The sequence below is a fragment of the Ochlerotatus camptorhynchus genome, unplaced genomic scaffold (assembly GCF_037179485.1).
Source record: "Ochlerotatus camptorhynchus isolate MF236.1 unplaced genomic scaffold, CSIRO-AGI_Acam_v1.1 ptg000435l, whole genome shotgun sequence".
NCBI classification, from domain to species: Eukaryota; Metazoa; Arthropoda; class Insecta; order Diptera; family Culicidae; genus Ochlerotatus; species Ochlerotatus camptorhynchus.
Window position 1 is genome coordinate 470743 of NW_027040921.1, and position 21377 is coordinate 492119.

Sequence of the window (21377 nt, forward strand, 5' to 3'; positions counted from 1 at the left end):
GGATGAGCTTCCCTTAAGTTCTGGGAAGAACTTCCCGAAAGTTCTTGGATGTACATCTCTGAATTTGTGGGAAAATTTTCCTTAAGTTCTAGGAAGTACTTCCTTAAAGTTCTCTGAAGAATTTCTTTAAAGTTCTGTGAAGACCTTCGTCTCAAGTTCTGGGAAGGACTTCCCTGGAATTGTGGGAAGTAGCTCACTGAACTAGTAGGGAGGTTTTTTCTGAGGTTCTGGAAAGGACTTCCCTTATATACTGGAAAGAACATCCCTTAAGTTCAGGAAAAAAAAAATCCCTGAAGTTCTGGGCAGAAGTTCCATGAAGTTTTAAGAAAGTTCTGAGAAAAGTTTTTCTGAAGTTCTGACGTTGGGTCTTTGAAGTTCTGAGAAGAACATACCTAAAGTTTTGAGAAAAATTTCCCTGGGAGTTCTGGGATGAAATTTCCTCAAGTTCTGGGATGAACTTTCCTTAAGTTTTGAGAAGAACTCCCCTAAAATTCTGGGAAGTACATCTCTGAAGTCATGGGAAAATTTTCTAAAGTTCTAGGAAGTACTGCATTAAAGTTCTCTGAAGAATTTCTTTGAAGTTCTGGGAAGAACTTCCCTGGAATTATGTAGGAAGGACTTTTTTGAGATTCTGCGAAGAACTTTCCTAAAGTACTGGAAAGAACATCTCTTAAGTTCAGGGAAAAAAATCCCTAAAGTTCTGCGAAGAAGTTCCATGAAGTTTTGAGAAAGTTCTGAGAAAAGTTTTTCTGAAGTTCTGAAGTTGGGTTTCTGAAGTTCTGAGAAGAATATACCTAAAGTTTTGAGAAGAATTTCTTTGGGAGTTCTGGGATGAACTTTCGCGCAACACGAGAAAAGGGCCTATCATTGTTGATCGATTCTCTTCATCGATTTTCTCTTTCGCGAATAACCTGACTGTAAATGAATTTCCCTTACAGTTTGTTGGTTCAGGCGCAAGCTAAAATCATCTTCTGTCGAACTGTGCTGCGAGCTTAGCGAGAAATTCGTTTATGTTGCCGTGGTAAACCAAAGAGAAAGTCGATGAAGAGAATCGATCAACGAGGATAGGTCCTTTTCAAATGTTACACGAGAACTTTCCTCAAGTTCTGGCATGAACTTTCTTCAAGTTCTGGGAAGAACTTCCCTAAAGTTCTGGTAAGAACATCTCTGATGTCGTGGGAAAATTTTCCTAAAGTTCTCTGAAGAATTTCTTTAAAGCTGTGGGAAGAACTTCGCTGGAATTTGGGAAGTAGCTTCCTGAACTTGTGAGGAGGTTTTTTTTAGGTTCTGGGAAGGACTTCCCTTAAGTACTGGAAAGAACATCTCTTAAGTTCAAGGAAAAAAATCCCCAAAGTTCTGGGCAGAAGTTCCATGAAGTTTTGAGACAGTTCTGGGATGAATTTACTGGAGTTCTGAGAAAAGTTTTTCTGAAGTTCTAGAAAGAACTTCCCTATAGGTCTGGGTAAAACTTCCCTAAAGTTCTGGGAAAAAGTTCCCTGAAGATATGGGAAGATTTTTTCTTAAGTTCTGGAGAATAAAAACCTCCCTGAAAAGAATTTTCGTAAAGTGTTGGAAAGAACGTCCCTAAAGTTCATGGAAAACTTCCCTGATGTTTGTTGACGATCTTTACTGAGGTTCTCGTAAGAACTTCCCTGGAGCTCTGAGAAGAGCATTTCTAAAGTCTTGAGAAGGACTTTTTTGAAGTTCTGGGAAGTCCAGGATTCAACTTCCCTCAAGTTTTGGGAAGAACATATCTGAAGTTCTGAATGAAATATCCCTGGAGTTCTGACAAGAACTTTTCTGTAGTTCTGAGAAGGACTTTTCTGGGAAGAACACCTCTAAGGTTTCTTGAATTTTAGGTAAGAACTTCCTTGATATTCTGGGAAGCGCATCCCTAAAGTTTCCCTAAAGTTCTGGGAAACACTTTTCTAAAATTCTGCGAAGAGCTTCTTTTCTGGAAAAAACTTGCCGATTTTTTTTAGAGTTCTGGAATGAATTTTCCAGAAATTTATTTCAGGATATTTTTTGATCAACCAGGTTTTATTCTGAAGATTTTTAACTGTTCAGGAATACAAATAGCTTCTTTCAGATATTCACCTATAATACCAGTACAATAATAAATTATTACAAAATCCTACAGATGATCAGAGATTTCTCTGAAATCCTCATGATGTTTTTTCAAGCTTACAGGTTTATTAAGTATCATTCTGAAGATCTTCAACTGTCCAATAATTTTTATCAAGTCTCTCTGGTTTTTACCCATGATACAAGGATGATCAGAACTCATCTCAAAATTCAACAAATGATCCTCCCTGAAGTCTGTTACCGTTTTGGTTCCTGTACCCTATTGATTCTCTTCGAGCGAGAAAAATCAGGAGATAGCGAGAGCGAGGAATAGGGTATATCTGTGTTCATTGTGAATTCAATCTGTATGTCAGTTTCTTGTATGCAATATTGTCTTGTTTTGAATATAAATATAATTAAATATGTAAGGCAAATGAAAGGCCACTCCCAAACCAACGGTCCAATTAAATATTGTAACCCAGTCACACAAACAACACATAACACAGAACACATAACGGGAAGGAGTAAGGATGAAGGTGGGTGTGGAAACAGGAGAAGGGTATGGACAAGGGGTGGTGGAAAAGTGGGAGGGAGGTGGAAATGGGCTTAGGTCAAGAGGGAAGCTACTGGGTCAAACTGAAGAGAAGGGTCTTTTTCACTTCAGCCATTGCGCGAGATAGATCGATCTGCCAAGTTAAGTTTCTTAAAAGTTTTGAAGAGAAGTGAAAATTATAGAGTTGCCAACAAATACCGGCTAATACCACCGAATACAGAGTCAGGTAGGACCCAATTAATAACCCGGTAGCGGAATTCCCAGCCCTAAGACCACCTCTCATATTCCCCTCAGGACCCATTAATTACGGGCTAAACCACGAGGGCGTCCGTTAACACGGCAACACCCGTGTAGCAAGCGCCCATCGGTAAGACACCGACGACCACTGAGAGACCACCGTCGATCACCCGATCGAGTCCCAGTGCCACATCCGTCGTGCCACACAGTGACAACCGTCGAGCACCGGCCTCCCCTGTGAACAGTCCGTTCATCCGCCGCCGAAAAACCCCACCTACTGCAGAATCCCGTCATCGCTGGCCAGCACAACACACACACACACTAATCTCTTTAAACTAGCCCATCTGGCTAGCCATAAACAAGTCCTCAGGATTTTTATTTTTCAAGACCTTAGGTTGATCCGGTAGGCCGGCGCCTGTGGTGTAGTGGTAAGCGTGACTGCTTTCTCACCTCAATGGGTCTAGGTTCAATCCCAGCCGAGGTCTGTGGGATTTTTCTGAGGCATAAACATCTCTAGTCACGTCTTCCTTCGGAAGGGAAGTAAACTCGTTGGTTCCTGGCCCATGTGTGTGTTGAATGGGTGCGATATCCTATGCAGTTGTGGATGCTACCTTTCAACACATTCGATTGCCGTCGATGAATGACAATCGATGTCCGTCGGTTATTGGCACTAGTTTGCGGAATAGAGACCAACGTTAAATAAAAGGAATGAGGGTTGATCAGGTATTATTTTAAAGATTTAACTACGTTTGCAGACTTCCCTTTTACTTGCAGGGATTTCATTAGGCTTGCAGAATTTTTCTGGTGGAATCAGACTTAGCTGATTTTTCCTCTTTCTAGAAGTGTTGAAATTCTCCGATGTTAGCAAAATTTCTCGAAGCTCATCGGCTTTCCTGAAATTGGCAGAATACTTTTGAAGTTCCCAGAATTTGCCAGAAATTCGCGGACTTCGCATAGGTTCGCAAATTCCTTAGAAGCTCACAGACTTTCTATAATTTAGTACAATTTTGTGAAGTTTTATAAAGATAACAGATTTCCTTGAAAATCACAGACTTCCCGGATGTTTCCAGACTACCCTGAAATTCTCAGCGTGTTCCTGAAATTTGCAAAAATTTCCCTGAAGTTAGCTGAATTTTCCAAAAATATACTAAACTTTCCTGAAGCTCGCTGAATTTTTTCAAGGTGATAAAAGTTTTCTAATTTTTTTTCTAAACTTTCCAGTAGTTTATTAAAATTTTCAGAAGTTTTCGGAATATTCCTGAAGCCTGAAGTTCGCTAAACTTGCCTGAAGTAACCAGAATTTTCTTGTGAATTTTCAGTGAACTTTCATGCATGCTTGGCATATACAGTTTTGGCCACGAACTGCTCATTTGCTAATAACTTTGCATACAGTTGACGAAATATTGTTCTTTTTGAAGCAGTCGATAGAATAGAGTTTAAGCTTGTTATAGATACGTAAAAAAAGGAGATTTTAATTCTAGTAGGAAACTGTATTTGTTTTTGCGTTGTAAAAATGAAGTGAGAAAAGCTCGCATGCACATCTCAGACTTTATGTGTAGAAAATTCATTGGTGTTGATTCAAATGTTAAGATTTACCTTCTCTTTGCATATTTATAGTAAACTATGATCCTAATCTATCATTTACTTTAAAGAAAAACAAATTTCAACAATTGAGTGAAAAGTTATTAACAAATGAGCAGTTCGTGTGTACAACAGTGCATGCCAAGCATGCTTTCATGTAGATCTCTGGATTTTTCTTAATTTCGCAAGATTTTCCTGAAGGCTTAGAATATCCTTGGAGTTTGCAGATTTTTTTCCAAAAGTGAGCTGACATTTTTTTGAAGTTTGCAGGATATTCCTGAAGGTTTCAATATTTTATTATAGCTTTTAGAACATTCTTGTAGTTGTGCACTGTATTGTAGGAAACTCACAGATTGTTTAACGGAATTGTTGGCAGAATAATGGTGGAATTAGCAATCTTCTTTGATTTTTGAAGAATTTGTCAGAAATCTGCAGACTTTTTGTGAATCTTGTAGAATTTTTCTGAAGTTCATAGACTTCCCTAAAGGTAAATTGTTCACATGTTTGAAGAACGTTCCGGAAGTTCACAGCTGTCTATGAAATATACAGTTTTGTTTAGGTTAACAGACTTCCCTGTGAGGTTCATATATTTTTTCTGGAATCAGCAGAATTTACTGAAGGAACCAATATTTTTCCTGAAGTACGCAAACTTCACGGAAATTGACAGACTTCCTTCAAATCAGTAGAACTTTCAACAGTTCATAGGCTTCCCTAAAGTTTGCAGACTTCCTTGAAGCTCACAGACGTCTTTGAAATTCCTAGATTTTTTCTGAAATTTGAAGAATTTTCTTGAAGTTCTAAAATCTTGCTAAACTTTCCTCCGGTTATTAACAAATGTTGATAGGTCCTTTCTATTGTCTATTGTTCCTCCATGACTTTAGAAAAAAGTATCAAGATTCGGTGACTGTGTTAGGGAAACCACTTTTACCAATCACGGAAACGCCTCGCTTTCTGATGACAAAATTACGCATTTTCGAGCACAAACGCATGGAAATTTTGGTTTATTCAATAGATAATAAAAAAAGCAAATATCGATTGTGGGAATTGCTTGATAAAATTTTCTAATCTCGAGATATTCGCGATCAATCATATAAATTCGAGGTTTTTTTGCTTTTTTCTAGTGTCCTGGAGAAAACCTGAGCTTAATTCGAAGTGTTTCTGGTAGCGAGAATATGCATGTACCACTTCAATACTGTTACGCATTTGACCACAACCGTTTGGTGGCTGGGTACATTATCAAAGAGCTTTGGGGGTGATGTGGCTGGCAGCATGGCGTGGCTGAAAAGAACCGTTTTGTCGTGATGGTTGAGTAATGCTGAGCTATTAGGGTGTTCAACACGGAGGAGGCTGGCGAGCTGTATGTTTTTTTTTGCATAGATGGCCCACAGCGACTCACGAAGAGCTACTGAATCCGATCAGTAGCTGTCCTTCTTCGATGAATGACGCTCATGCGCGCAGTTTTTCTTTGTGTACTGTAGCACAATGTTACGCCACGCGCCGAAAGCACTGCTGCTGCTGCTGCTGATGCCGACCAACCGGTCACTACCACACACGGTGATTGAATAAGCACCGTTCGGCGAAATCGGATGAAATTCGATTTTGAAAGCTCTGTTAGGGAAAGCGCTTTTTGCAGGCAATCGGTGATAATTTTGATCACCATTGCAACAGTTGGACATTTGTGTTATTTTCAATAGTGACCTATTGAAAATTGATAAAGTGTTCAGTTTAGATTTTTAGAAAAATTTCCAATCGATTTGCTTGTTTAGAGTTAAAATCCATCCGCTAGTGACAGAGTTATAAGACTTTTCGTAACGCGGTCGATTTTGGTTTTTTTGAAATTGCACCCTCAATATGTTGCCGAAAGACGTAATCCTACGTCAAAAGTAGATTGTTGTGCATAGTATTTTATTGACGTTCAATAGCATTCATAGGGTTAGAATGATTGTTCTCCTTAACTGGGATGGCGTTTTTGGCATATCGAGTGGTTGTGGACGAGAAGGATAATAAATCCATCGCTGATTGGTACTAGGGTAGTGAATACGGAAGCGTGAATTTTTCATCGATTGGCAACAGCTCGTACGGAATCGAGCACATTCCATTCAAACGGTGCTTTATGCATCATACGATAGGATGAAAAAAAAACGTTCAGATATGCCTGCGAGGCGAGTGACATATCCGAAGATTTGTCAGCTTCAGTCCAGTTTACAACGAAAAACGGACGGTTTTCTTGTCGACATGGCACGCAGGGACTACACACATGGGTTGTTGCCATGGAGATGGATGTATCCTGTATGCACTGAAAAAAATAATCTACAAGGATCCTGTCGATTCTGGCGTTCTGTTCTCCAACATATTTGGATACGAATGTACGCTAAGCACATCAGCTGAGAATGGTTTGCCTTTTTTTTCGGAAGCCTTACGATAGGGAATGATAAATCCAAGTACAGAGAGGAAACATCGGCTTTGCATAAGTTGAATAACAGACGAAAGCGAGCGTAGCTAATACGTATGATGGAGCTGTATGCGATGCTTTATGATCCATGCAAAATTTCCGGAGGTTATTTCGAGCGGCACGAAGTCTCCATCCTGTGCTGGATCCAAGGGTGTTTGCTTTTTAATACGCGCTTGTTCGGCTCGTGTGTGTGTGTGTGTACACCTGTAGGAAATTGAAAAATTCCTTCGTTTACTCGTGCATCCACTTGATTCACTAGCTTTACGATTGCCGCATCAGAATTGGATGATTGGAAATATCGTTCCACTTTACTGCAAAATGTCAGCTCAGATTCCTGCAAATCCCTCATCTGCAATACTGGCTTGCTTGGCAAAAGAAAACGGTGGCAGGCCATATCCATATCATAATGTTGTCGACTTAACAACATCCGCATAATGATCCCACCGAAGGGGATCATCGGACCAGAAACACGTGTCAAAACACCGGACGACCGGCAGATGGTTGTTGCGCATAGCAGCAGCGGTTGGTGGGCATCCTTTCCGTCCCAAGCTGATTTCATAATCCCTCTGTGGCATGGCGGTGAAGAAAGTCAGAAGATAGAAGCCAGTAGCGAAGCTTCTTTGTTGGATCCTAATCCTGTGCCGGTGGACCAGTTTGATGCGGTTAATATTGCGTTAGCCTATAGGCCTCGGCTGTACGTCGCTGCTAAATGACGCTTGAAAGCTACGCTAATGACACCGGAATTTAGTCGCCCTTTTTCGTGTGGGGGGGGGGGAGGATGCTTCGGGACGGAGTGGAGGCTTCCTGTTGAGCGTTTTTCTTTTGTGTGACAGCGGATAACTCTTTTCGGTATGAATATCTTTCTTTATCATTTTCTTTTATCTAGAAACGAAAAAGGCTCCCTGCTTGACATTTTGTACCTTTTCGAAAATGTTTTAAATTTTTGATTTCTCGCAGTTGATTGGGCGACTTACTGTCTGAATTGAAATCCTTATGATCTTAACGTTTGGGTAAATTTCAGTTGCCATCATCATCATCATCATCAACCTAAATCTTGATTCATCAACACACAATAAGACCCGGGAGCCTGACTCGACGGCGAATGAAAAATAAACATAATTTAATTAGATTTAACCGTTCATGCACACATGTGAGTCTATTTGGTCACAGTTGTTGCGAGAGAAGAGATTGAAATTTCTTTCAACCGCCACGAACGACACAGCACATGCCACATCAGAACAGAACGCTCGCTTTGTTCAAATTTTAACAAAGTGTCACTAAAATCAATTTACCAAGCGAGTGCCTGCGGAATTGAACGTGACAAATTACGTGATTCGGTGATTCGAATATGTCTGCGGGTTTGGTGTCAGGTGCTGGTGTGACTGGACTGAAGACTGGATACGTGCGATGGTAGTTTGAAATCGCACAGTTGCGCGAGTCACATGAAGATTAGAACAGGCACTGGAGACATTATTCGACCAAGATTGTTACCCTGTGCAACAAACGTAAAGTTCTGGTTTTCAAACTAATTTAACCATGCTTGACTTTCTTGTGGTTCCCTAAGGTAAAGTGTAGATTATGCATGAATGATAATTGTCTCTCTTCGCCGTTTGTCTTGATCAAGCTTAATAACGTCTGATTGTCCTGAACGTGTCGCTGTATGAAGGGCCAACAATGAATTGGGTGGATCGATAGGCAAAGTCGCCTATACGCATCTACGGGACAGTAATGAATCTCCTTCCAGCAACATGATCGTACAATTGGTCAAAAAGAGTCCTAAAAAAGGAAGATGACCCACAACATTAACATTGAACTTACTACTTGGTGTTGTATAAGGTATCTCAAGAAGCTTTTATTCGGCTTACATGAGTAGCGATGGAATACGCTTGATTCTCATTTGAAGTAACGTTTAATTGGACACTATTATACATATTTACTAAACGATTATTCAACTACGAGATAATTAACCCGAAAATAAGAACGGGAGAGCAGGGTTGCTTCTCGTTACTGATTGTTTTCATTATTTCTGTCGAAAGAGTAACCATCTACCTTCCGATCACCAGCTGCTTAACTTGCCATTTGAGCTATCCTAGAATACTTCACATGGGCAGCTCAACCCAAATATCACACATCTGTCACACAAAGTTGCAGCAACTTGATTGTTACTAAAATGAGTCCTATAGCATTTACCTTACCCAGTTTGTGACAAGTGTGCTAATAAGGAATAACAAATCAAAGATTGCGCTTTTGACGTAGGACTACGTCTGTGATTTCTATATGGGTGTACACTTTGTGAAAACCGAAAATGCAACATGAAACAAAATTGTGAAAGATTTTGAACGTTAATAACTCAGCTGCCCCTGGTCCAATTTCAAAAAAATTATCACCAGTCGATCAGCAGTTTTTCCACGCATCCATAGCAATGCTTCTGACTGTTGATTTTCAACAAGAAACTATTGAAAAATTGGTAAATGTCCAGCATTGTCCAAAAGCGTCGAATTAACTAATAAATCGACCAATAACGTACATGCTTATGCTGCTTTCCCAACACAGTCATCAGAGAATCATTCCTAGGCGAAAAATGTCGATGTAGCTTAACGACGAGGCTCGGTAGCTCAGTGGTTACCGTTTCTGCTTACTGAGCAGAAGGTCGGGATTCAATCCCAGGCCCGTCCCCGTCCTTGCAATTTTTCACTTTGCCTTATCTTATCCCCACTAGATTTAAATAAAAACAAATTCTACTTTAACCGATTACATCACTTACCACATGAATCCTGATCTAAAAATAACATACCTTACTAACACAACTATCCTTCCCGAGACAGCCGTGGAGATGTTGAGGAATCCTCGATCTCTAGTAACAACCGTACTGTGCAAGTTGATTAGTTCTGATCATTCACGGAGGAGCAACTAAGAAGGTCGGATAACGTTAACTCGACGGCCAACATTCATTGATATCATTGTTGTTGTGGATGATAGAAGAGAATAGCAGAAATAGTGCGAAATAGGTAAACAAAAGAGGAAATCGATAGAGAATTGGCTTTCACCCTTCTGTTCCTAAGTCCCTTACAGCCGTCGTCACAGCAATGAAAACTAGCATCGCACCGCTTTTGGATTTGAACAGGATTCACTGTGATGCGATCAGTGAAAGCAGCAGAAATTTCCTTCCCAACTCTCTTGTAGAATCTTGTTAGATTTCGACGGAGAAATTAAGAGCGTTCACCACGAATACGACGAGCCCGCTGAATGTCTTTTGGCATAATTGTGACACGCTTGACGTGGATGGTACACAGGTTGGTATCTTCGAACAGACCGACTAGATGGCCTTGCTGGATTCCTGCAACGGTCGAGCTCTGGAAGCGCAGATCGGTCTTGAAAGTCCTGGGCGATTTCAGGAGGAGCCTTTCCTCCGGTGGACTTACGAGCGATCTGTTTGGTTCGAGCCATTGTGCTTAGTTACGGTGCAGCTACGATGAATCGAACACGTTGAATAAAAATTTCTCCTCTATTTAATAACATACTTTTGTTATGTTCAACCAATCATAAACGATGAAAGAACAAAAGTCCAACAACTTTCAAGAAGAGTTCAGCCTTCGAGTAGGTATAAAAGAGGTATTCATGGTCAAAATAAGTATCATTCTTTGTTAGAGCGTCAAGCCGGTCAGTATGTATTGAGCTCGCTCTCTAGAGTTAAATGGAAAGTTTTTCGCATCCATTTCTTGTCAACCGTACCCGAAGGCAGCTTAAACAGCATAAACATTGCCTGGAAGTGTCAATGGAGGTGAAGGAGGAGCCAAGCGTCATCGTAAGGTGTTGCATGATAACTTACAGGGTATTTCCAAGACTGTCGTCAGACTCGTCGTGATAATGCGAATCTCCGGTCTGATCTACGAGGAAACCCGAGGTGTGCTGAAGGTGTTGCTGGAAAACGTCATTCGTGACGCTGTTACCTACTCTGAAGACGCCAAGCATACGCTCCTTTACCTTTATGGTTTCGGAGGTTAAGCTTCGTTCATTTTCTCTATCTACTAACCAATAACTAATTTCAAAAGAGATGGTTTAGGAGTTCTACTAAACTTGGCATGAATGAAATTCCTGGAACCAGCAAAATGGCTAATCCTGAAGCAACTGGGCCGACTATCTGAGTGCCCATTTCTCGTAGCGAAGCTCGCTGCCTTTCCAACCACCGGGTCAACCCGTGTCCAGCAGTAGCCGTAAAAAGATTTATGGTGATCATATCATATGATTCACACAAAACTGCAGGACTGCCTATTCTTTGCTGCAAACAGCATAAATATTTACGTTTTTTTTTTTGACATGTAATCATGACAGATTCTGACACAGTAGGTCTCTTTTCTTCATTCACGTTGTTTTCAAAGATCTAAAAGTCATGAATACCTGAGATTTGTCAATGATGTAACTATTTACACGTAATGCATTGAAGAATTATATTGAGAAGATAAAAATTCAAATAAACCAGAAAATTTTTGTGACCATGAAAAGGGCCGTTTGATTTGTCAGATGAGTTCTGATGAACGCAGCATGGCTCTGCTGTTGGCTCACACTCTGGTACGGTGCAGATGATAATGTCCTGTGTTAAAAGCCTACAACTCGAAAAGTGACAACGTCAACTTCGCGGGGTTGACCTCCATTCGGTTTAAGTTGCACCAGTTAGCAAACGCTTCGAGCTGACATTGGAGGAAGTGACAGTCATCGATAGAACGGATCCGGATATAGATTTTAAGATCATCTGCATACGATAGACGAGGGCCTTCGAGGTCCAGATTCACGTCGTTAAAGTACAACAGGAAAATCAACGGGCCTAGGTGACTTCCTTGAGGTATCTCTGACGTGGTTGGGTAAGTAGCAGACTGACATTCACCAACGGTTACCATCAGCTGGCGATCACTGAGATAAGAGTGAAACCATCGCAGGAGGTTGCCATTTACCCCGAGTCTATCTAACTTAGCAATAGCAATTGCATGGTTCAGTTTATCGAATGCAGCCGACAAGTCGGTGTAAATTACGTCTGTTTGAGCCCGTTCTGTCATGCGTAATAGAACGACCGGAAACGAAGCCGTGTTGATCACTTCTTAGATACTGCTTACAATGAGAGAGCAGGGGCTCCATGATGACTAACTCGAATAACTTCGAAACTGAGCTCAACGATGTGATTCCACGGTAATTATCCACGTCCCGTTTGTTTCCCTTTTTGTGAACAGGAAACATATGTGCAAATTTCCAACAAGATGGAAACACACCACTCGAGATGGACATGCGGAATAGATGCTGCAACGGTGTCAGCAAGCTGGCGATATGCTTCTTCAGAAATACTGATGGGACACCATCGGGTCCTGGGTTGAAGGATGACTTAAGTTGTTGTGCGGCAGTGGAAATCATCTCGACGTCGATGTCAATTGCACCCAACGCTTGACCGGAGAGTGGTACATTACTAGCTGCTAGGGTAACGTGGTCGTCGGTTAATATCTCATCAGAGAATACGCTGGCAAACTTGTCTGAAAACAAGCGACAGATCTCCTGAGAGGTGGAAGCAACTTCTCCGTTGAACATCAACACCAGACTCTTTGCGCTGCTCGTTAACGTAATTCCAGAAGGACTTCGGGTGTGACTTGAGTTTACTCTGAACCCCACGTTGATAACGCGAATAGCATCGATGGCTAACTCGCTTGAACTCATGATTGAGCCTAACGTAATGATGTTTCAGCGACAGCGTACGATACTTGGTGAATTTCCTTAGTGCCGCTCGCTTGGTCGATTTCAACTTTCGCAATTGGCTCGTCTGCCAAGGAAGGTGTGATCCTTTTCGGTGAACTCTCGTTGGAACGTGTCTGTCAATGACATACGCCAAGACAGGTGACAAAGTTTGCGCAGCGGTTTCAACGTTATCAGGGTCCGGGACGCTTTCCCAGTCTATGCTAGACAGCACGTCGATGATACTACTATGATCAGCTTTCCGAAAATCGTATGACACGTTTGTGGAAATGTCTTCAAAATCCCGAACGTGACTATCTTGGACAGTAGGAGCCAAAGGAGGATGATGAGGAACTTGCTTTACTAGTGGAGAATATATGGGTATTTTTGAAAAGGGGACGACGTGCAGATGCCGAAAATTGATGTCCGAAGCCATTATGGAATCCCGCATCTTGCATTCAAAAATTGTGTCGTACATCGATATTCGGCCTACACGCGTCATTCCCGTGCTGAAAATACCCATATTGTAAGGTATTTCACAGGTTTTTACAAGCCAATGGCTGCCATCTTGGAATCCAATAAGACGTTGGACATCGATTTTCAGCCTCTATACGTCGTCTCCTACACACTTAGATTTTTTGTTCGGCATTTTATTTTGCTGTATCTCAGTGAAAACTTGCCGAGATTGAGCTAACAAACGGGAATTTTGCTGAGGTCTCAGCTAATAAACAGAAATTTTACCGAGATCTCAGTAGACATACATCCCAAGCTGGTCGGTGGTGGCAATCTCGGTAAAAAATCTAAGCGCTTATCCGAAAATACCTATATTGACTCATTTTGAAACCAATGGCTTCCAACTTGGGTTCCAAAATGGCGTCGGACAAAAATTTTCGGCTTCTACACGACATCCCCGTTCTGAAAATACCCATATTGTAGGGTATTTGCCACTATGGCAATGGCGGCCATTTTGGATTCTGAAAAAGTGTCGGATATCGATTTTCGGCATCTACCGGTCATCCCCGTTCTGAAAATACCCATATTGTAGAACTTTTTAAGAATAGGGAAGCCACCGATTCCAAAAATACCCATATTGATGGGTAATCGACAACATTTCCCAATTTCTGGTAAATTGCAAGTTGCCATCTTGGATTTCAAAATGGTGTCCGATATAAACTTCCGGCCTCTAGACATCAACCTGATTCCAAAAATACCCAAAGTCATGGGTATTTGACAGTATTTGCCATTTTTATGAAACTGGAAGCCACCATCTTGGATTTCAACATGGCGACAGGTATCAATTTTCGGTTTCTAGACATCACCCCGATTCCGGAACTACCCATATTGAAGGGTATTTGACAGTATTTCCCAGTTTTTTCTATAACCGGAAGCCGCCATCTTGGATTTCAAAATTGCATCAAGCATTGATTTCCGGTAGATATCCGTCATCCTGATTCCAAAAATACCCATATTGAAGGGTATTTGCTTGTATTCCCCAGTTTTCCTACAACCGGAAGCCGCCATCTTGGGTTTCAAGATGGCGTCAGACATTGATTTCCGATCTCAAGACGTCACTCTGATTCCGGAAATACACATACCTGGACCGGTTGATAGCTCGGTGGATGGGTTGGGATGTTCGATGAGGTGATGGTTATTCTTCCGTAATGGTCACAGCACAGAAAACTACCTTTTTATTTAACACAACTCTTTACTAACAGGACTTTACCAATTTACATTTATTACATTTAACATTTAACATTTAACACTAAATTGGTCACGCAGGACCGTCTTCGACCTTGTATTACTTAACACTAATTTTGACCTGCCACTACTCCTAAAACAAAACCTGAACCAAACAATCTGTGGTGAATTTACACATATACAAAATACATCTTCACCGAAATTCTCTCGCGCTCACCAGCTATCGGCTACCGATCCATCGGTTGCATCGATGACGTCAATGTAAGTGCCATCGAAAGGGAAAGTGATCTCCCTTGTTCATCTGGCTGACCGTCGACCGATTGGCGAAACAAAGGACATCCAAAACAACAGTCTGCCGTACTGCTGGTCGGTTGAGATGGTGTGTTTTAGGGTGGTCCTCGCAGACATTCTCACCCACCCTGAAATGTTAATTTCTGAACCTGAAAGAAAACAAAATCCTCTTCGATTGGGACGGGAAAGGGTAAGGTGCGCACTTCAATTCTCGCCGGTAGCCATTTCAGGAACTGGAAACAGACAAATATTCTCGACTGCTCGTTTCAACTCTCCAGATGATGTCTTCAGAGTTACGACTCTCACGACACCATCAGCACCCGGGTGTGCATCCACGATGCGGCCCATGCGCCATCGAGTCGGTGGTTGATTTTTGTCCTGAATAACAACCAGTCTTCCAACTTCAAACAAGACAGGCCTAGTCCAACTCTTGGACCTACCTTGTAATTGACAGAGGTACTCTCTCTTCCATCTGTCCCAAAAATGCTGTAGATGCTGCTGAACCAATTGATAGTGTCTTAAGCGGTTCGTGGGTACCAACCGTACGTCCGGTTCGGGAAGTGATTGTAATGAACTGCCAACCAGGAAATGTGCCGGGGTAAGAGGCTCAAGATCATTAGGATCATCTGACATCGGAATCAGCGGCCTGGAATTCAAGCAGCCCTCTACTTGAACTAGAAACGTGAACATGTCTTCGTGTGAAACAGGATTGGAACCGATGACCCGTAACATGTGATGTTTAGCTGATCGTACCGCGGCTTCCCACAATCCTCCAAAATGTGGGGAACCGGGAGGATTAAAATGCCAAGTAATCCCTTCGTTGGCACAGAACCTGAATACGTCTTGTCGATGATCAGTATCCTTCCATAGACGAAAGAATTCCTCCAGCTGGTTTCGAGCTCCAACGAAATTCGTACCATTGTCCGAATACAAATCGGTACACCTTCCTCTGCGTGCGATAAATCGTCGGAGTGCTTGCAGGAACCTTTCTGTGGACAAATCGGACACCAATTCCATGTGCACGGCCTTCGTGCACATACACACAAAAATGGCTACGTAGGCCTTCACAGCAGCTTTACGTGGGGCTGGCCGTAAATAGACCGGACCAAAGTAGTCCACTCCGGTTTTGGAGAACGGACGAGAAACCGTGACCCTCGATGTAGGTAGTTCTCCCATGAACTGCTGTATTTGTTTTGGCTTCGACCTGAAGCACGTTACACATTGGTGGACAACCTGCCTTGCAACGTTTCTTCCTCCGAGAGGCCAGTAGCGTTGCCGAACCGTTCCAAGCAGAAGTTGCGGACCGGCGTGGAGCAAACGAAGATGGTAATGTTCAAAGACCATCCTGGTTAAGCGGTGTCTTGCTGGAAGAATCATGGGGTGTTTGGCGTCGTCAGGCTCGTTCGAATTACGCAAACGTCCACCGACTCTTAGAATGCCATTCTCGCAAACATAAGGATGATACCAGCGAAGTGGAGACGTTCTATTGACAGGTTCCTTCTTCCGAACGGCTCGTAGCTCAGCCGGAAATACCTCTTCCTGTACCTTTCGTATCAACGTATATTCTGCTTGCCGTAGCTCTTCCGCTCTTAGAAACCCAGTTGGACGATTTTCCGGTGTCTGAAGCGATCGTATCAACCGCAGCCAAATAGAAACGCGACGAATCAACGTCGTGTAGGAGTTCGATGTGGAGATGAACCCTTCGTTGAAATCAGCAACTGCTGACGCTGTAACGACAATTGTAGTACGCCTTCTTTCTTCCTCTCCTTCTTCTGCCGGAGCAGGATCCGAAATTGGCCAGTTGTTCCGCTCTTTAGTTAACCAGCTCGGTCCATGCCACCAGAAGTCATTGTTGATGATATCCTTCGGTCCTATTCCCCTCGAAATCAAGTCTGCCGGATTGTCAGCACCTGCTACATGTCTCCAGTCACAACCTTCTGTGATCGCCTGGATTTTAGCAACCCTATTTGCGACAAATACTGACCACGTAGACGGAGGAGCCTGGATCCATCGCAAAGCACACGTAGAATCCACCCAAAATGTTGTGTCGCCTTGAAGATTTGTAGCTTCACGTACCTTTTCGAAAAGTTGAGCAGCAAGCAATGCACCGCTAAGCTCCAACCTCGGTATGGATTGAGTTTTAAGAGGAGCGACCTTGGATTTCGACGATAGGAGTCTAACCTTGATATTCCCGTCCTGATCTTGACTTCGCACGTAGAGGCATGCACCATATGCCTTCTTCGACGCATCCGAAGAACAATGGACCTCTACCTTCACTGCGTTGGGAATGATCACGCAACGATCTATCCGAATTTCGTTAAGGATGGGTAGCTGAATATGAAGTTTTCTCCAGGACTCACCCACCGTCGAAGGTAACGGCTGGTCCCAATCTAACTTCTTGCCATTTTCATCTTCCAACGTCCATAAAAGCTGCATGAACACCTTTGCAGCTGTCGTTGTAGCACCGATAAATCCTAGCGGATCAAACAACGTAGCGATGATCGACAAAACCTTGCGTTTGGAGAGAATTTCATCGGAATCGACCGCGGGAACATCAAACTGGAAGCGGAAGACATCTTTTCCGGGCAGCCAAGTTAAACCTAAAGCCTTTACTGACGGATCTGGATCGAGATTGATGCCGTCCGCCGGACGAATCGCTAGATTGTCGTCGGAGATATCGTGCAGGACCTCTGCACAGTTGGATGCCCATTTCCTGAGCCGAAAACCACCGCTACTCGTCATCTTATCCAGTTGGTTCTGCAACTTCTTGGCCTCTTCTAGGTTGTCGCAACCGGTGATGACATCGTCCATATATGTATCCTCTGTGATTGCCTTGACTGCTAACGGATATCGCCTTCCTTCATCCATCGCTAATTGGTTGAGTGAGCGAGTTGCAAGGAACGGAGCCGGTTTTGTTCCATAAGTGACGGTGTTTAGCTCGTAAATTTCAACTTCCTCTGATGGTGAACGACGCCAGAAGATGGACTGGAGTGGTCGATCAACAGAAAGAACAAATATCTGACGGAACATTTTTTCCACGTCAGCAACCAGCATTATCTGCTTCGTACAGCAGCGCAGGATGATGGATCGAAGGTCCTGCTGTATTACAGGCCCTACCAGTAATGCGTCATTCAACGACAGTCCCGTAGACGTTTTGCATGAAGCGTCGAACACCACACGGACCTTGGTGGTGGTGCTGGCCTCTTTTACTACCGGATGATGCGGAAGAAAACAGCGTTTGATCGATCCTTGGTCATCTACGACCTTCCGCATGTGCCCCAATTGTACGTACTCCTCCATGAAGGCGACGTACTGATTCCGGAGGTTTACGTCCTTAGAAAGCCTTCGCTCGGTGCCTAGAAAACGTCGGAATGCGATCTCCTTAGACTCGCCCAACCGAGAAATGACGTTTTCATCTTTGGGAAGCGATACAGAGTACCTGCCATCCGCTCCTCGCTGTACTGTACTCGAAAAAATAGCTTCACAGCGAGTCTCTTCCGGGGAATAATTGTTCTTGGAGTCTACCTCCTCCATGGACCAGAAACGAGTAAGTAGTTCCTCCAAGCGACCCGTACTTGCAGTGTTGCAGTTGATATGCAAACCCTGATTTCCTTCTGCGAATCCTCCGCTGACAATCCAACCGAAAACGGAGTCCTGTAAGGTCGGAAGTCGCTCTCCAAATGAGATCTTCCTGCCAGAGTCGAAGAAGTCGAAAAATGCTTCAATTCCCAGAACGAGATCCACTCCCGACGAGATACAAAATGATGGGTCAGCGAGCTCGATTCCTTCCGGTATCGCCCAGCCGGTGATGTTGATGCTAGCGGTTGGTAGGTTGGCTGTTACCTTCGGAAGTACCAGGAAGGCCATCTGGCGCGAGAATTCCGACAGCCGGGAACGAATCGTTACCACAATCCTTTGTTTGACCTTGGATGCTGCCTGACCAATGCCAAGAACCGAAATATCCACCTTGCTACGAGAAACCCTTAAACGCTGGCTGAGATGTTCGGTGATAAAGTTACTCTCCGATCCTGAATCGAGAAGAGCGCGAGCTAGCATCCTATTGCCGTCGTTATCCTGAACAACGACAACTGCTGTCGCCAATAAAACCTTCGACGAGCATTGGTGCACTGTGCCGGCTACCAAGCTGTCAGTAGCTGCCAGGTTAGCTACTTGGGGAGGAGCGATATTGGATACCGATTGAGTGGAAGTAGACATAGCTTCTAGAGTTTCCTTGGCCACGTTGCTGCCTTTGGTTGGTGCCCTTGGGTTGGAGTCCCTTTCAGGTTTAAAGCAGACCAACGTGTGATGTCGTCCCTTACAATTCCTGCAGGAATACTTCGACTGACATTCCTTGGCTTGGTGGCCCTGTCTGAAGCAATTCCTGCACAACGAATTCGACCGTAGCAACGAATCTCTATCCGTCACTGACATTCGTTGAAAAGTGCCACACTGGAACAGAGGATGGTTCCCAGTACAGGCTAGGCATCGCACTCCGGAAGCTTGGACGGAATTGAAACTAGACTTCACTGCAGAGCCCTTATGCCTAGATGGAGGTAGATGGGATGATTTGGTAGCATCTGCCACCTTGGAAGGTAAGGATTCCAGAATACGAACTCGTCGTTGGAGAAATTCTGTGAGTTCCTTCAGTGTATCCTGATCTTTAGTCGAAGAGAACTCTTCCCAGCTGCGACGAGTGGATGGATCTAAGCGAGACGTCAACAGATTCACTAGTAGGAGGTCCTTGTAGTCGACCGGTTGTACGATCTGGTCCAAAGTTTGCACGACCTTCTCGAAACCTTCGACTAAAGCGTGCAGTTCAAAGGCGGATTCCTTGGTGAGGCCGGGTAACTTGAGGAGAGATTGAATTTGCCGCTTTTTCAATAGCTTGCTGTTGTTGTACCGCTTGATCAACATTCCCCATGCGACCTGGTAGTTTCCAGCTGTGATCTGGAGCGAATCGATCAAAGTTTTCGGTTCCCCTTGTAGACAACCCCTTAAGTAATGAAACTTTTCCACGTCGGGCAGATATGTCTTCCAATGGATCAAGGAAGTGAACAGATCCCGAAAACTTAACCAGTCTTCTATCTCTCCGTTGAAGGTTTGCAGCTTAATCTGCGGTAGTCTGACACGATCAAGCGTGGCTGACGTTGGAAGATCACCGCGGATGGATTGATTCAAACTAGCTGGTTCCTGCCTTTCCTTAACCTGATCTGTTAAAATTGACTTAACCTCATAGTAACGGTCACTAAACTCTTGTCTCTGCTTATCAAGTGTACTACCGCTTTCGAGTGGATCATCACCCTCTTCATCTTGCTCTTCGAAATCGTCGTGAGATTGGATTTCCACTAGAGTTACACCATACCTCTCCCACAGGTCATCGATTTTCTCCAGCCGAAGCAGGATTTGGGTGGAGGAAGTAGATTCCTGGATTTTCTCGGCGAACCGACGGATATCGTTGAAAGCGGAGTCAATCTGCTTCAATTTGGTCATCAGCAGCTTCAAACCCGATGTCTTCTTAGTAGACGACGACTTCTTGGAAGGCGCCATTGTTCCTCAACACGGTGGTAGCGGATGTGGGATGAAATAAAGAAGTGATGTAGTATTCCGCGGAGTCCCTTTACTTCGGCAGACACACACTATTCTGACTTAACTGACCTTAGCAACAGAAGACTTCGCCAAAGAATGTTCAGCAATACCAATCAGTCAGCTTCAGAGATACACCACGCAATATTGACGATAGTTGATTCTTGTTAACTCGTGGGTCGAACGGAGAGGAGAGGAAACCAGCATGTAGTAAGCAAAAAAAATCCAGCCTCGACTGGACATATACAGTGGCAGCTCACCTGGAGAAACCAAACAGCTTCGCTATTGTCCAATCGGTTGAATGGGTGCCCAAATCGATTAATTATCAATGGTAGGCAAAATCAGCAAATCAAGTTGTGACGTCACCAGTCTTCGAAACTCCAAACGATTATTAATGATGATTTAGGAGAAGAGGAGGAAATCCAAATGTAGCATCAAAAGTATTCGGCTTCGGCCGGGCATATACTGCGGCTAACTCACCCAGAGAAACCAGCGGCGGTAAAAACCCAGCAACGAATCCAGCGACGTAATCAAATCGATAAAGGTGTGCAAAATGATCGAAATCTCGGTAGCCAAATCAGGGATACGTCCACAATAATTGAAGAGGATGTAAATTCAATTAAAACGTGTATTTCTGCTGCCCAAGCTTAGGCAGACATATACCTATTTCTATTTCACTAACCTGGACGAAATACGATGGCGCTTCCTCTTCTTGTGAATTTCCTCGTGGTCTACGTTGACTCGGATGCTCAAAATGGCCACAACCAGGGCCGATGGTATTTTATATTGATGACGGCCACAACCAGGGCCAAAGGTTGTTTCAGCTGAATGGTTGCGACTGAAGTGCTAGCCAGAAATAACGACAGTTGCCAGTAACCAATAAAGATGCAGCACAGTAGTACGGAATCCTCGAAGAATAGGATTGTCCTCACCGATACCGGTTGATTATCGTCGGTCCAAATATTAACGGTCGAAGAGTGTTTAGTCCAGAGAGGGTTCGAAAAGAGGTGTTAGAATCACGACTAACTAAACTTCGGTAGGACATACACTAATTTTATAATTACCTGGAGAAACAGAAATCCAATTCCGGTTAGTGTCCAGTCCACACCGAAAGCCGTTCCAACATGTCCAGCGGAAATCCAAAGTCCACAGTCAGTGTCCAGAGTTCTATGGCGCTTACCCAAGCGACGCGCAAACTCGTTGACA

General features: G+C 43.4%; 2 protein-coding genes across 3 annotated transcripts in view; one reads left to right on the forward strand and one right to left on the reverse strand.

The window, feature by feature from the left end:
* kek5 (kekkon 5) overlaps positions 1 to 21377 on the forward strand; it is a 482945-nt gene that overhangs the window by 432521 nt on the left and 29047 nt on the right. The window lies entirely within an intron of this gene.
* Positions 15803 to 20135, reverse strand: LOC135711748 (uncharacterized). The gene is made up of 3 exons (XM_065234708.1): positions 16665 to 20135; positions 16001 to 16589; positions 15803 to 15933 (listed from the first exon to the last, which is right to left on the reverse strand). Exons 1-3 carry the CDS (start codon positions 20133 to 20135, stop codon positions 15803 to 15805), a joined length of 4191 nt encoding a protein of 1396 aa, XP_065090780.1.